The following is an 18828-nucleotide window of genomic DNA, read 5'->3' on the forward strand; positions in this document are numbered from 1 at the left end:
TGGCCAACGTAGACCACTCCGCCGATAAATTCTTTCAAACGCAGAAGCAACCTCAGATGCTGTTTTAGTCATTAACGGTTCAGCATCTTTGTATCTACTTGCAACATCAACTACAGTTAACGCGTACTTGTATGTACGGCTTCGGATAGTATCATGTGGCAGAAATAATATATCAGCCTGATGAACCTCATTTGGCACACTAACATCAAAATGAAAGTGAATTTGTTTAGGGCGCGGTAGATAAATTTGCCATATTGCCTGTCGGGATAACCAATTTTTAGCAACAACTTTTGTAACTTTTGCTGCTTCAGCGAGTTTACTAACTGCTGCGTTACCTCTCCAGTATCCTCTTGGGGAATAATAAATCGACTCCATTATAATTAATTACCAGCGCCTAATACAAGCTTAGATTTCATTGCAGTTTTTATTAACCAGGATGCTAACCTCTCCTTGAAAGATTGATCAGTGATGGCATCCACCGCATGAATTAATTTCACATCCGCGAGATGGCGCTGTTGCAAATCCTTGCTTCGGTAAGCTACATCATGAGCATGACATGCCTTATCAATAGCATTTATCGGATACTCACCTGGATTGGGCTGATCCTGAGCATCAAGTCTGATATCAAGTCGGGTTCCTGGACCACAATAATTATATCCTGGAAGATGTTTTTCTCCTGGGTATTTAGCCCACGGTGTTCCTGGTAACTTGGCTAACTTGGCTGCGATATCACCTCCCTTTTTTTTAAAAATAAATCTAAACTTCGCTATACCGCATCGTTCACACTTGCCTGTAAGCGCTTGTCGATCATTTTTTGTTGTAATTGTTGTCACATCCACAGTTGGGGTATGTGCTCGGCATTTCACACAATATAAATTCATATTTATTTTATGATATATCTAATGGAGATCACTGACTTTTCTGCGTCAAAGCGACGAGAGCCAATTAAACATAACTCAGTGCTACCAAATTCAATTTGAATGATTATTATAGGCCCATCTGGGTCGGGTAAGACGCAGTTGTTACTTAATTTAATAATGAAGTGGATGAAGTGGGATAAATTATATTTGATAGCACCGTCAGTGGACGATCAGCGATGCTACAGTGTGTTAAAAGATTTTAACGAAAGTGCAAAATCGATAAGTGAAGATGTTATTGATTTTATAACTGATATTAATGAAGCACCGAGTATCGATGATATTGATGGGAGTATTAATAATTTAGTCGTGTACGATGATATCATGCTGGACAAACAATCAAACCCTGCCAGGATATTTTCACGCGGCAGGCATAAAAACACCGATGTGATTTATGTAACTCAACGGTATACACAAATACCAAAAGTGATCAGAGATAACTGTAACATTCTCGTGGTATTTAACGGCGTTGACGCACACACATTACAAAATATTCATCGAACTTGGTGCAGCGGTGACATGGACATAAATAGATTCAGAAATTTCTTTAGTCGTGCTCAGGCAAAACCATACGGATTTGTAACAATAAATTTACATGATCCTCGGACACGGTATCGAGTTGGGTTGGATACAATTTTTAACTAGAAATTCTAGGATTAAAAATGTTTACATTTTTAGCAGCAGAGAGACTGAGCCACCAAGTGTTTCGTCTAGTAGACCCCAGAGTCAAGAAGTATTTTTATAGTTAGTTATTTTTCATGAAATAACTCTTCTAGTCAGCAGAGAAGGCTTATTTATCATAGTTTTCTGAATAGAGGGTTTATTTTGTGAAATAAGACCCTCTATCAAGAGTGTTCTCGATAGAGGGTTCTGTTGGACGGAATAGTTGGTGGGCTCAGTCTCTCTGCTGCTAAAGGGGATGTAATGGGCAAGAGTTATTTTCCTTATTCTATATAAGATAGACAGAAAGATAAAGTTTCATCTGTTTTGTTGGGTTGGATTCATGAGGTATCTGGCTTATATCCTTAACATTAATGTGACCGGAGAACATATTTTAGGGAGAAAAGGAAATACTTTCCTGATGTTGCATTGAATTACACACTAATGTATCGACAACATGTTACATTTGGGATAAGAATATAAATGTATAGTAACTATTTATAGAATTTAACTAGAATGGCAAACATTTATACTATGTGACCTGTGAAAGTGACGTATCAAATTCCTTTCACATAACCTATGGTATGAGGTAAGGAGACATTATTTTATATTTATTACTTAAGATATGCAGAGACAACTTTTTTGTTGTTGTTGCTGTAGGGTTTAATGCCATTTTTCAGCACATGATAGGCTATACATGGCGCCCAGTATTAATGGTGGAGGAAGAACCCGGAAAAAAAAAACGACAGAACGGCCAACCCATGAGAAGCTACTGGCAAGCTTTCTCACATACCCACATTAGCCGAATCCGAGACTTGAACCCACACAGACAGAGGTGAGATGGCAGTGATCCGTAATGGAGAGCACTTTAGACCAGTCAGCCACTCGGGGCCCTGCATAGACAATTTAAATTGTAAGTTGTGTCAGTGTTACATTGGGTTAAATTTGCCACCAAAGGTTTCAGTTTTTAACAACTTTTAATGTTTGCTGAACAAGTATCATCGATAAATCTTTCTTTCACACATTTAAGGAAGTTATTTAAGTCATTCTTAATATTCAATCTGTTAGATGAAGATATGATGAAACATTACAAATTTTTATTTATTCTTGCGAAGCATGTTTTCATATCAAATATTGTTGTCTGGTCTCTAAAAATACAACAGAGAGCACACTGGAGATGTCTGAAAGATTACTGTACTTACATATTACTAACAGTGTTGCCTGAAGACTCTGAGATCTACGAGTTATGCCATTGGACACAATACATGTATAGTTGTCTGCATCACTCTTGCCAACACTGTCTATCATCAAGGTCTGGTTGGTTTTGAGATATTCAGGAAATGACCCTCTCGTCCACTGAAAACTGCATGTAGGGTTACAGTCTGCTATACACTGTATAATGACTGAGTGGTATTCTATGGCCTTGATAATCCCGCCAGAGGGATTAAGCTGAACATTGTCTGGACCATCTGAAAACATAGAATAAATCATCAGTCCTAACACTGAACCCAAAAGAAAAAATTTAAATGCAACATATCTTTAACTACTTTTTGCATTAAGGCAAAAATATTACATATGAAGCAGTCTCCTTGGATTTCTTAAGGTGCACAAAAAAGTGTATTAGTTTTAAACAATCTTTGTTTACCTAACCACAGAGTCCATAGTATCAAAATACAACCATAGAAATATATTGTGTGTCAACTGAGTAATTTACTTTTTCAATTTAATTTTAAACTTACAAGTCTCATCCTTGGTAACAACTGAAGCTAAATAATACCTAAAGACATTGTGAGCCATTTACTCATATGCATATACCTCCCACCTCAACTGCCATAAAATGGAGACAATCAAAACTCACAAACAAGAGCTGTCAAGGTCATTAACCAGTGGAATTAAAAATCACAGGAGCACAACTTTTTGTTAATATGTGCATCTTGAGACAATTCACAATATCTACCAAGGTTAAGGCAATCCATAAAACAAGAGACCCAATTTCGCCTTTAATCACTCATCTTCTAATTTTATATATATATATATATATAACCTTGTGAATGCAAATTTATAAATTTGTTCAAACTGTAAAGTGGAAAGAAAAGTTTAAAGTCCATTGCCGATACAATGTATATTAGGCCACTAAAAGGATGATGTACATGCTATGATGCATATCTATATTATGGGTATTGTTTTTAAAATAATCGTTTTTGTTAGGATCATTTAGTTAATGTCATTTTTAATACTAATATCCTATAATTGTAACTTCACATCGTAAGATGAGTCGTGTATCAAGTATGTAAACTGACTCATTCAAGGATTTTAATGTTGAGTTGCACTATAATTCTTCAAGTAAACATGTTCACATGGTTTTGAACCCAAAAGTCACATGCTTTCTTGAAAGGCCAGACTAATTTAGTTCTTGACTGACTGGCTGATACAGTGCTTGACATTGATTGCAAGCTTGAGTGCACCATAAATGAGTCATTGAACCTCTTTCTGATTCTAATACTATGTCTTAGCACCTCAAAATTAACCATGGCAAACACAATATTGACACTATAGAAAATGTTGCTCATACAGAAGAATCAAATGTCAGATAAGACTAATTAGAAGTCCTTATCTCTTCCTATCTGCACTTATTGCATGAAAATAGGGCACCTTATTTCTGATTGCTTCAAGATGAGAAAGAAGCAATGGAATAAAGACAGAGCAGTTTCAGTGCTTGTGTTTCTCATAAGTCATGTATTGGAAGTAAAATATTGGGTTTAAAAAATTTTATTATGGAGAATTATGAACCACTGATGTTGAAAGGTTCTATAGCACTTATTGGTGATTCAACCAATCCTATCCCGATTAAAAATTAAAGGACGAAGGGCCTTCTCATAGTCTTTTATTATCAGGCACTTTCTGTTCTCTGATAAGTCTTTTTTTCTGAAAGTGTTTTTGTTCAGGAAATAGAGTGCAGTTTGATTCAAATTCCTCTCCATAATGTTAATTTAACATCAGACTAAGTTTCAGGACCAGTCAATATCAGTGCTGTGCATTCTTGGCCCACTGAGAGTGTTCACTTATTGCTGTTCAATTACTTAGCTGCAGAGAGATGTGTGTTTTTGATTTTTAACATAGCTTTAACAATTTTTCAGTCATATCATTACTATGTCTTCAGTGTGGCAGTTTATAGTGATGTCTAGCACTGAGGCATCATACCGCAGACATGTAGCATGATGTCCCACCCAGTCACCTTCCTGTTTAATTACATTATACTTCTCATTTCTGTGTCTGATTACAATGGAAAAGGGAAGCTTTATTACATACATCTGTCATTTCCTTATGAGTTTAGGTGTTTACTAACAAACTAATGTCAAGGAACAAATGTACACCACTTACAACTACCTCCTCTTCAGTTGACCTTTCGGATCTGTTTGCAAATTTCTTCCATGACAAAGTACAAACCATTAGAGATAAACTTGACAACACAATTCCAATTGACTTGTCATCACCATACATTTACGATACAGAATTTCAGTGGCAACCATTAGCAGCATTTGAACCCATCTCTATGGATTTAGTACATACAATATTGATGAAGAGTTCACCAAAGTCATGTGAACTTGATCCAATTCCAACATCACTGCTGCTTAAGCTCCAGTATTGCCTTCACTAACTGATGTTATTAATACCTCTCTCATCCAGTGAATTCCCATCATTTTTCAAAACTGCCATTATAAAGACTCTGCTGAAGAATCCAACACTCGACCATAACGATTTAAAGAACTACATGTACCACCCAGTTTCTAATATCCCATTCATATAAAAAATCTCAGAAAAAGTTGTTCTATCCCAACTTGTATCTCATCGGAATTCAAACAGTCTTTCTAGCAATGTACAATCTGCATATCACCCTTGCCACAGTACTGAAACTACTCTTTTAAAAGTAGTTAATAACATTCTCTCTGTGTTGGATAGCAGAAAGATTACAGTCCTCACCCTCCTTGATTTATCTGCAGCATTTGACACAATAGACCAAGATATATTACTTCGCTGTCTCCAGCATGTATTTAGCATTCACGATACAGCCTTACTGTGGTTCAAGTCCTACATGCTCAACAGGCCACAATTGTGTCCGCAAATGGAATACACTCCAGCCCAGTTGATCTATGTTGTGGTGTTCCATAGTGGTCTGTTCTTGGACCTGTTCTCTTCATTCTATACACTCAGCCGCTATTGAGTGTCATAGATCATCATCCAGTGTCTCACCAATTGTACGCTGATGACACCCAAATATACAAATCTAGCCACCCAACTGAAGTTGATGCCACCATCCAAGGTGTAGAGACGTGTATTTCTGATGTGAAATCATGGATGACATGTAACAAGCTGCAGATGAATGATGACAAAACTGAGGCCATTCTGATCACAACACAAAGACTTTCTCATTCACATCCTTTACTTCAAACAATAAATATTAGCAACACCAACATTAAATTCACACAGTCAGTATGAAACCTAGGTGTTACTCTGGACAGTACTCTCACATTGCACCAACGTCATGAACATATGCAAGACTGGATATCTTGAGTTGAGACACATCAGCTCCCTTCGCAAATATCTTTCAGTTGATGCCACTAAAACACTTGTGTGTTCATTAGTACTTTCAAGACTGGTCTATTGTAACTCAATTCTGTCTGGTTCATCTCAATATCTAATTCAGAAACTTCAAAAAGTTCAAAACACAGCTGCTCAGATCATCCTTAGAGTACCATGATCAGAGCACACCTCCCCGCTGCTTTGTACCCTACACTGGCTATCCATTCAATCCAGAATCAAACACAAAATTTGTTCTTTGTGCTATATTTCACTGTCAGACTCTAGGCCTGAATTAAGTTTGGAGCTTTTCCAAATCCCCACTACACAAGTTCATCTAACTTCAGTTCTGCCTATCTATCTATCTATATATCTATCTATCTATCTATCTATCTATCTATCTACCTACCTATCTAACTATCTATCTATCTACCTACCTACCTACCTATCTATCTAATTATCTGCCCTTTCTTTTTCAACTCTTTAGTATATGGAGACTGGGCTAGAAGCATTTCCGGTAGGTATTGCAGCTATCTGACATACACTGATTGCAACACAGAATTGTTACGAGTCTATGCTCTTAAAATAAGTACAAGAAAAGAGTAAAAAACAAGCTTTGTAAAATTTAACAAATGCAATTTATTTCCCTAGAATACAAAGTGAAAATGAGAAAAAAAATGAGAAAAATGAACTTACGGTTTTGCGAATTAAATCATAAAATATCCTAGAATTACAGACATAATTAAATCCTAATAATTTTAAGTCATGAATAAAACTCAGTACAAAGTCCTGAAGAAATCCAAAAACTGAAGGTGATGACGTGTCTGTTATAGCTTATAGAGTGTTGATGTCTCAACAATCTTTTGTTGAATCACAATAATATAATTCCAGGTTTGAATAAATAAATAAATTCCAGTGAATGTCTTTATCCAAGAATTTTATCAGAGCACTTTTGTATTTCCAGAGAAAATAATCACTTGAATTTAATAATTTGAAGAAAAAGATTCCAGCCCGAAGGAAAAAAAAATACTAGTCAAAACATATAATACAACTTGATTGTGCAAAGATTTAAAGCATGAATGACCATGTCCTCACAGTTACAATGTTTATTGTTCTCTACTTGACCTCACATCACAATTAGCATTTTCTGTAAGAAAACTTTACCTGATGGAAAATAACCTTCTACAATAACTTGGATTGTGCATAATTCACTTAGGAAATTCCAAATCTTTGACCCAAATAAACATATTTACTTCTTTTATTAATAATAATACTGATTTTAAACCCATACATATAGAGAATAATTTATCTATGTATTAATTGTTTACAATGAATAAATTAAAAAAGACAACTTGGGTCAAGCAGAAATGAACTCAATTTTAGACAAGGTCAAGGTCAAGTCCAACATAAAATATACCTAACTAACAAACAATCAAATTGAATATACATAACAGAAAGAAGTGAATGAAATTATATCTCGCCATAGACAAACTTTCCAATTAAATGTTCTAAATAAATGTGCGATAAAGTAATTAATGGATAATTGTTAGACATAAAGGATATAATAATATAAAAAGGTTATGTGTATAACCTCTGCTGACACGTGTAATTGAAATATTTTTAAAAAATGGAGAAGAATAAGATAATTTGGAAATAATAAAATAGTGAAATGCAATTTCTTGGCTAATCAACAATAACAATAATACAATCAAATTAAAAAAATACTAAAATTAAATTGAATGTTCAAAAGTAGCATTTTATTTAAGTCAGTTTTGAACCTTCATTCACGATTACGTTCTATAGCATGCATAATGCTTAGCATATGCATTGGATGATGGAATCCTTTTGTAACATTCTTTTATTTAAAAAAATCACTCAGAAATAAAATAAATAATTTCCACTGCATACATTGTTTAAATTGCACTGAAGCTTTATAATATAAAAAAATCCAGCAATGAACATTATTCTGTGAGCAATCATTTCCATTTGCATATGGCAATTGCATAGTTTCATACAATTATTAGCATCAGTTTTGAAAATTAATTCTATTTTCTATTTGCAATACAAACATATATGCATTAGTTAATTAAAAAAAAAACTTATTTTGATTTCATTAAAGAAAAAATTAAAAATGCACAAAAATAATTTTCATTTCTTTATTTCCACTGCCTTCCATTTTTCCATTGCGTATTTCCTTTACATTCCATTTCTGCACTGCATATGTTAGTCCTACCGATCTATAATCAAACCGATCATGTTCCACAACCATTTATCAAAGTCCTTTTACAAGCAGTGAACTGCATACTGTTTTATTTGCAGGAATTTATCCATCCTTTAGCTATATTAAGCTACTGGCCTTTGAAGCGTCCCTTGTAAAATTTTAATGGCTTGTATGTCTTTATGTATCCCCTGCAGGGAAGGTGTTTGTTTTTCATTTTAAAAAATCAAAAAGAATTTGGAAGAAGAAAGGATTTATTATTTTTAGTCAAGGGTTGTTCTTTGCTATTTGTATTTTATTATGTTATAGTTGGTGGTATCCACCAGGTCCCTGGACCTTGACCCTTCTTTTCGTTTCTAATATAGTTTTGACATATTCTTCCTTCTTCAGTCACTAGGTCTTCTGGCTGGTTCCTATAGCATGGTCACTAAATTTTAGTGATTTTGGTCAAGGATCAATCTAATGTCCTGTATGTGTTATATGTGTATGTTAGAGTGTTTAAATCATGCTATATCATGTTTCTGTTAGGACTGGCCATTTTATATATTTTAATTTGCATTTAAATTTCTTAATTTTTTATGAACATACAAAAAAGAAAAAACATTGTAATGTATAATTGTTGTAAAGTAACTTTTTTCTACGTATTGACGAGACCAGAAGTTTGTGTGTGTGTGTGTATATACACATATATATATATATATATATATATATATATATATATATATATATATATATATATATGTGAACTGTGAGAGGGGTTAGAAATCACTCAGCACTGCATCATGGTTAACATAACTAAATAGAAAGCACTTGGAAAAGACGAAAACATTTGTGATGATAGCAGTTATCTTCTTGTCCAGAGGCTTAATTACCTAGCAGATGTAGTAAATAACTAATAAGACAGGGAGATAATTAGGTTTCCAAAAGCATCTCTCTCTCTCTCCATATATATATATATATATATATATATATATATATATATATATATATATATATACATACATACATATATATAGTGTCTAATTTTTCTCCATGATTGTGGATTGTAGTGATCATTTGTAAACATAGTACCTAGCTAATTGGGGCCCCGAGTGGCCGAGTGGTCTAAAAGCGCTCTCCGTTACGGTTCACTGCCATCTCACCTCTGTCTGCATGGGTTAGAGTCTCGGACTCAGCTAATGTGGGTATGTGAGAAAGCTTGCCAGTAGCTTCTCGTGGGTCAGTGGCTCTTTCCGGGGTTTTCCCTGGTTCTTCCTCCACCATTAATAATGGCCGCCATGTATAGCCTATCGTGTGCTGAAAAATAGCGTCAAACCCTACAACAACAACAACAAAGCTAATTGTTGTCCCTGACTGAATATTGTAATTATGATGTGTAAGTTATACGAAGGATGTTTAAAGGGGCTTGACTTCTAGATAAAGCATAGATTATAACCTTAGACAGATAAAAAAAAAATAACCAGTTTACAGTTTCAGAATATTTTCCATTGACATGAATGAGTTATTGTCATGCAGGTTTTCATTGGGTGGGGTTGTATTGTGATGTAGGTGAGGTGGGGTTGTATTGCAACATAGGTCCAGTTGGAACGTACTGCCAAATGAAGTGGGGATGTCTATAAGAAGGAAAACATCAACAGTCATTCATTTATGCTCCATCTTAATATTAGTCTTTTAGTTGTGCTTAGTTATAATTTGTGAGAATTCATTCATTTAAATTAGTCATTAGAATTATAAAGTGCTCATCGACTTTAAGATTAAACACTATTTTGGGATAATTAGGAATTCATTCAAGACCATTCTAGACTGAAATTCATTGGGAGTACCACTGAAATTCATCTGGAACGCAATACTTTGGACTCATGATTGCAATTTTACCATTATTTGGTACTTAATTCACAATTCTGTTAAGTTTCCCTTAAATTTTCATTTTATAACCTAGAGAATTAAAAGGAAAATATAATTTAACATGAAATATTATGAATTAAGGTTGCTGTTTTTAATGTTAACAGTTAGATACTGACCTACATTCCCATCTCAATCTCCATTCTGTGTCTCCATGGTCAAAAACTAATTTTGTTTTGGAATTTGGTCGTGCAAGTACAGCAAAGTCCTTAGTCTGGTTTACACATTTAAATTACAGCCATATCACTATAATCAATCATTCAAGTGTTTGCATATTTTATCAATAATCATTGTTTATTCAATTATCGTGTATATGCATATTTGTTTAGGACTGGCCTTTCCATTATAAAAATATCTGAGTTGTACAGAAAAATAAATGTATCTTAAATATAACATCCAAGTACAAAGTGAAAGGAATTGTTGTTATACTGTAAAACTGCATGATATGTATACATCTCACTGACACACACACACACACACACACACACACACACACATATATATATATACATGGGTGGGTAAGTGGGTGTGTGTGCACAATATGGATGTTGAGTTTGTGGTCTTCTACACGGTGCTCTTTGAGCAGATTTTAATTTTAAAATGTCTGTATAAAAGGCTGCAAAAGCTATGAACAAGGCAGTAGATAAGTTTACATTATTACTGAGTGGAGTAAACACCACTGAGACCTTTGCTAATGACATCAGAGCTCCTGGTGTCACAATGAGCAGCAACAACCACAGAGTAATATCATGGATGATGCAGTGATAAAAACCAGAGGTAACCTTATTCCGTTTTTTTATAAAAAACTCATTGTTCTTAAAATATGTTTCAGAAGCTAATAATATGGTCCACCTCTAGAAGAAAGAACGTCATAGGCTGCATGTAATCTGAGAAAAAACTGACAATCAGCATGAGTATTAACCGAAGAAGAGTTCATGAATCAATGACTATCTTGATTATCCACGATAGATGAGGCCTGTTATGAAATGCATGCAGTCCATTCATCTGATTTCTATATTAATTTACATATAGAATGTATAGTTATTTGAACATCAAGGTTGCTGCTGAAATAAACATTTTGTATTACCATACATGCAATACAGATTACTGAAACTCTACATTTTCATAGTGAAATTGATCTACCCAGACTGTTGTCAATTATGGACCAGGTATAGTGGTCATTGTGGATGCCCACATCATGGCTCATAATGGACAGACTAAGTTGAATTGCCCCAAGAGGAAAATCACAGCAATTTTATTATTTAACAGTTGCATTGTGTGGAACATGCCTGTACGCTGAGCTACAGTACACAGTGTGGCATGTTCATTTTAAGTTGTACACACAGCCATTTGGCATTCAAAGAATCAAAGACCTAACAATTAAAATGCAATTACATGTGTATTGTGAAAGATGAATGATAAATTTCCAAGCAAAGTATCTCATCAGAATATTTGGGCCCTACACAAAAAGTAAAACCTTCTTGCATGAACTCAGTACAATGATACAATAATTGTAATTATCATGTGAGAGAGGCTGAGAGATCCTGCTTGTAAACAAACAAAAATAAAAAAAATCACATATACATATTAGCAAGTTCATGCAAGAAGAAAGACAATATGAGCAATATGTAATATGACAATCATAGCAAAATGGCAGGTGTTGGTCATTTCCTGTTCTAGCTCACAACTCTTTTCAACAAATCCACAAAATCAGGCCAGGTCCTATGAAACAACATCACTTCTCTTGTATTGGGGAACATATCCTAAAACACAATGTGTTAGTATCCTTGGTCAAACTATTTTCTATTTAAAATTTAAGGTATTCTATGTTAATGAACACTGGCTACTCACCAGCAAATCCCAAAATGCAACCCTAAATGGTAAACATCTGCTTTGTTTTCTTTTCTTTTTTGGAGTTGATAAATATAAGTTAAAACATGTCACACCCCATTAGCTTATCTCTTACCACCCTTACCCTCATCGTATACAAAATATTTACCCTGACGTTCCCAGCAGATGACAGTAATAATACACAACCAGTACTGATTCGGGATTGTCCAAAATTATCACTTTCCACCCATCTCATTACCACTCTAAAAATAACAATGTCAAAGGTCAAAGGACCAGTCTATAGGAACAAACTCGTTCTCCTCTATCTATGCAGCCTTTAATTAGCTGAATCATATGCACCAGAGCCAAATCCAGGCCCAAGAACCATCAAGTTTCCTTGCGGGGTCTGCAACAAAGCCTGTCAACAAACAACACATTGTGTGTGTGCTGTGACTCATGCAAAGTATGGTATCATCAAGAGTGTATGGGTATGCCAGATGCCATGTTCAAAACCCTCAACAATGCAAGCTGTGAATGTATTCAGTGTGGTTTGCCAAACTTCTCCACTGGAATATTTGACACTTTTATCTTCAATACCAGTAACAGTTACCAATGCCTTAGTGACAGTACCCAAGCAGACAGTGAGATAAGTTTTAACAACCTAATTGTTACTTCATCTCCACACAAGCATAGAAGCATGTCAACAACACCTGGTCCCACTGTATTAGAACTGACTTACCCATGAGAATCTTAGTAATTAATTGTCGATCTATAAAGGGGCCTGGAAAGAAGGGACTACTAAGCAATATGATCTCCTCTATCAAAGACACCATTGTTATTGGTACAGAATCATGGCTTGACAGCAACATAAATTCATATGAAGTATTCCCAGCAAATTTCAGGTGCTACCGCAAAGATCGTCCAGAGGGATCTCATGGGGGTGGTGTATTTGTCCTAGTATCAGACCAATATTCCAACTGTGAGCCAGAAGAACTTAAGGCAGATAATAGCTTAGCTTAGTATGGCCCAAAATCAAGGTTCAGACCTATATGTTGGTGCCTTCTACAAACCTCCATCCTTAACGGAACCAAACTACCTAGATCAGCTTCACTCATGCCTTACAAGAATCCCATGAGGTGCACACGTATGGCTAGAAGGAGACTTCAACCTGGCAAATATTGACTGGGAGAATGAGTGTCCACTACCACATGCCACAAACAATGCCCAGTGCCAAAAGCTACCGAATTTCATCAAGGACTCATTCCTGGAACAGAATGTAGATGCAGCAACACGTGTAATTGAATTTACTTCAAATCTGCTTGATCTGCTCTTCACAAACAACAAAACACTAATCAACAAGTGTGATGTCATACCAGGAATTGCTGACCATGAAGCAGTCTATATAGAGTCCAGCCTAAGAAAGTGAAGAAAGCAGTTCATGTGATAAATGAAAAACCCAACGTTGATAAACTAGCGCCGATGAAATTTTCAAAAATAAACTGTGTGGCTGAACGAGTAATAGAACATTTTACAAACGTGGCCCGTGGAAACGGCTTAATGGATAAAAGACGTAAAATAAACTAGTGGAGCGAAATGGTTAAAGATACTGGGGCGTCAATCAAAGATGTGGCTGAACTGGGAAAAAAAACTAAAGTTTCCAATAACCGTAGCGACAATAACAGGAGAAATATTATTTGAATCAAAATATAAATCAAAAGGTGCTTCGATCAAAATTATTGATCATAACGCACACGCATGGACTAGCACAGTAACAGTGTTTCCACGAAATCGAACTGTTAAAATTTACCCCACAGATAATTCTGATGGAGGTATGTTTGATTTTATTAACGAAATAAGTAAAGACGATCCTGTGTCAGTATGGTTATTTTAGAGTTATAAGAGGAAGGAAAATTTGATCAGTTTGTACGACCTAATGGCGTTATTTATAGAGAAGGTTCTCTCCACGAAAAAATGAAAAATCTTGCACTGCAATATACTGATGATACTGATGAACTATTGAGCAACTGTTTTACTGTTCCATCAGTTGCGGCTCATTTTGCCAGAAAGAAAAATTCGTGGAAACCAACTAGATTTGATTTTCTCGATGACATAGTATCCAGTTGTGTCAAATACGGACACAGTGGATTATGGAATACTAAATATAATTATAAAGATGTTATTTCTGTTGATATGGTCGCGCGTTATCACGGAAGTTTTCTCTGGTACGAAGATTGTTCTGTGTATTTTGAGCGATTCGGTCATCCGACGCATGAAAAGACACGAGTATCAATAAATGGACCATTACCGGATTTTGATCTGACTGGATTCGCTTGTATCGAATCATTCGAGTTTGCTATGGGACTTCATCCAATTTGTTATGTTTGGTTTGGAAAACATTTTTCAGAAAAAATGTGGGCACCAATAATACTGTTAAGGTATATGCTTGATTGTGCGATGTTAGCACGGTTGACGATAGGCGAAGCAATTATATCATATCGGAAACAAACCGAAGTTTGGTTACCACAGCAAAAACAGTATTCTGATGATGAAAACCCGGATAAAACAGATTACGAGAATAAAATTGCGAAAGATCTTGGCAGAAAAATAATTGGCAAGTTCACTGAAGGAGGATCATACGATCACAAACGACATTGTGCAAGATTGATCATGGACGATGCTGAGTTAGATTTTATAATCGCTGATACAACGAAGAAAAACACGTTTATAAGTCGAGAAATAGCTTTCTTGTCAAATGGAAATAAACTAGGCACAATCGTGAGCTACATGGACGATGAGTCACCTCAGTATACTCATTTAAGATCATCGATGCTCGCATATGTTTCGATAAATCTATTATCAATGATGAATAAGGTTTCTAAGTTTGCTGTCAGAGTTGCCACAGACTCGTTTTATATCAGTAAAAAACACTCAGGATTGTTAGAACAACTACATATCGATACTTATGCACAATGGGGTTCGTGGAGAATAAAAAAAGGAAACATAATCGATTATTCCGAATCCGCTGATGTTACGATCATAGATTTTTATTGTAAAAAATATCAAACACTGAAAAATTCTTCTGCACCACCGGTGTACAATCCAATAACCAGAAATAAAACGGTTTATCTGAACGGACCGGGAGGGTCTGGTAAGACGACTCGAGCAATCGAATTAGTTCAGAATTCAGATATGATCGTTTTAACTCCTACAGATAGACTCGCGCGACAGATGAAACAACGAGGGGTACAGTCACGTACTTATCACAGCTTCTTTCCATGGAAAGGGTGACTCATGGACTTCTTCGAGGATGGGTGAGAAATATATTCCTCGGATCATCATTTGGGATGAAATATGTACAGTGCCGTTAGAAACATTAAAAACGTTTCTTGATTGGCTATTAACAAAAAATACTGCTGTGATAATGTGTGGCGATCACAGTCAACCACCACCTTTTGTTGGACCATCTCCACATGATTGGCTGAAAGATTTTGTTGACCACGCTGAAGAAGTAACTGATGATCATAGAGCACTTGATCCAGAATTAAGGGAGTTTAAAAAATTAATCAGACTACAGTCGAATAAAATTCAATGTGAAGTATTGCGTGAAGTGATTTCAGAAACACCGATAAACAACTTTCTACAAACATGGCGACCAAATGATCTGATAGTTGCAAGTAGAAAGATAGTCAGAGACACACTTCAATGAAAATTATTTCTGTTACAATGAGAAAAGTTTCCAACGCTGCCAGTTCCGTTATGTTATCGACCAGCTGATACACGGCGGCAGAATATTGACGTTGATATACCAGGACAGACCGAGAAACAGAATTTAGTGTTGAACGATATTGTTGCAGTTGATATCAATGTTGTTGAAGATGCGCTAAAAACAAATAAATCCCCGTGGATGCTAGGATACGCGATTATGATTCATTCATCTCAAGGATTAACTATTACTGATACAGTTGTTTGGATCGTCAATGATCATATCGAGTGGTCAAACTTAGTTTATCTCGCAGTATCTAGAGTCAGAAGAATATCTCAACTACGAAGGATTATCATGAACGAGTCAGTGATCAATGATGATGATGTTGACGGTGATACAATAAGAAAAAAATTAACTGGTTATGAACAGTGTGATAAAAAAAAAAATAAATGCGATTTTGATCTTGAATTTATTAATACGCTAAAACAGCAGCAGAATAATCACTGTGGAAGTTGTAATTGTGTTATGTTATGGCGGTATCTGAAAAATGATCCAAGACAATTTACCGCAGATAGGAAAGATAACCATCTTGGCCATACACAAGAAAACATGATGTTGACCTGTCTTGAGTGTAATCGACGCAGGGGTGCTAGTTAAGTGATTGCGGTGGTAATTGAGTGTCCTCGGGAATTATTTGTAGTTGCTCACACACAAATCCACGTTGAGGAGCAGTTGAATCTAGTCTGTAGATTGCTGGTCTGCCAGTGGATCTTGATAGGCTAGATATCTTGTGCATCGTAATACTCCAAATAGGATCAGTCACTCTTTTTTTACCACCTTCAAGTTCACCTCGTTCATATAAATATCTTATGGTCACATTACCTAATACTGGCTGTGCTGAAAAATCACGTCGTTGTACAGGTATATTTTTTTGGGTAATTGCATTAATAGGTTTCATATTGGTCGTTCGAGCAATCTCATTATTTAATGTGACTATCACACTTGGTAATCTTGCCACCCGTTCGCGAGATCTTTTATCTTGAATGAATTCCTTCGCGTATTGATATCTAAATAACCGCTCAGTAAGTGTTTGATTAAATCATTCAACAACTGCCTGATCACGGTGAATTGCAGTGTGTCCTTGTCTGATTTTGACATTATGTTGTTTCATCAGCGATGATACTGGACCAAGAAATTCTTTGCCAGGATCAACCTATAATAAATTTGGCCATCGTAATGGTCCTAGTTGATAAATTCGTTTAAACGCATCTTTGTATCTACTTGCAACATCAACTACAGTTAACGCGTATTTGTATGTTTTTCTACGTACAGTATCATGTGGTAAAAACATAATATCTGCTTGATGAACTTCATTAGGAACACTGACATCAAAATACGCGTACTGAATTCGTTTCGGTGATGGTAGGTAAATTTGCCATATTGCTTGTTTGGATAACCATACTTTAGCAGTAGATTGTTTGACTTTTGCTGCATCAGCGAGTTTACTAATTGCTGCTTTACCCCTCCAATATCCCCCTGGACTATAATAAATTGATTCCATTTATAATTAATTTCCAGCCCCTAATACGAGTTTACCTTTCATCACAGATTTTACTAACCAATTAGCTAATGATTCTCTGATATTTTTATTTTTTACGGAATCTAGCGAACGAATCAACTTCACATCTGCAATATGCCTATGTTGCAGATCTTTATTTTTATAAACGATATCATGAACGTGACATGCTTTATCAATAGCATCTATGGGATACTCATCTGGTTTTGGTTGATCCTGATTATCAAGCCTGATATCAAGTCAAGTACCAGGACCACACTAATTATATTCTGGTAGATGTTTTTCTCCAGGATATTTAGCCCATGGAGTTCCTGGGAACTTTGACATTAATTTAGCAATTAATTTAGCAATATCACAGCCATCTTTCATGGGTAAAAACGAAAACTTTTTTCTATTACATACTGCACATCTTCCACCTTATGCTATTCTCGCATTTTTTGTTGTAACCGTAGATAGATCATTAGTTGGAGTCTTAACTTTACAACGTAAACAATATAGATTCATATCATATATATATGGATATAATTGATTTTTCAGTGACACGAAAACAAGAGCCAGTTAAACACCATCCTGCATTGCCAAATTCAATCAGAATGATAATAATAGGTCCATCTGGATTGGGTAAGACGCAATTATTACTTAATTTGATAATGAGATGGTTAAAGTGGGATAAATTGTATTTGGCAACACCATCAGTTGATGATCAATGATGTTATGATGTACTTAAAGATTTCAATGAAAACGCAAGATTGCTGGACGAGGATAAGGATGTTATAGAGTTTATAACCGATATTGATGAAGCGCCGAGCGTTGATGTTTCAGACGGATTTATTAATAATTTAGTTGTATATGATGATGTGGTGCTGGACAAACAAACCCTGCCAGATTTTTTTCATGTGGAAGACATAAAAATGCTGATGTGATTTATGTTACTCAGCAATACACACAAATACCAAAAGTGATCAGAGATAACTGTAATATTTTAGTTATGTTTAATGGAGTTGGTACGCACACGTTGCGAAATATTCATCAAACTTGGTGTAGCGGTGACATGGATATAATTAAATTTAGAAATTTCTTTTCACATGCACAATCAACCCAGCACGGGTTTATAACAATAAATTTACATGATCCTAGAACAAGATATCGTATTGGCCTTGATAAAATTTTTGGATAGCAGCAGAAGGGGTGATGATAAAATTAAATTTAATTAAAAAGATATCATTAATATAATGAATAACTGTTTGTGGCTGCGTCAAGGAACCACTAACAAATGTGATAAAAGATGCAGTGGAAAATATTGCAAAAAACACAATTATATTTTAAAGAAAAACCCTCATGCTGGTTCACGAAGTTGTGTTGGTTGTAACAATGGCGTTAGAGGATTATATCAGATTTGTGCAAATTGCGGTGGAGATCGATATCGAAGTTTAATGATATATTA

General features: G+C 35.3%; 1 protein-coding gene across 1 annotated transcript in view; it reads right to left on the reverse strand.

The window, feature by feature from the left end:
- The window catches only part of LOC149806802 (cell adhesion molecule CEACAM1-like), a 183039-nt gene that overhangs the window by 86628 nt on the left and 77583 nt on the right, over positions 1-18828 (reverse strand). The window contains exon 4 of the mRNA XM_089957871.1: positions 2780-3046. Within this exon, the coding sequence (XP_089813997.1) occupies positions 2780-3046 (267 nt within the window). The remainder of the gene's footprint in view (positions 1-2779; positions 3047-18828) is intronic.

This window comes from Sinohyriopsis cumingii, chromosome 1, assembly GCF_028554795.1.
Source record: "Sinohyriopsis cumingii isolate HCF-2022 chromosome 1, ASM2855479v2, whole genome shotgun sequence".
NCBI lineage: Eukaryota > Metazoa > Mollusca > Bivalvia > Unionida > Unionidae > Sinohyriopsis > Sinohyriopsis cumingii.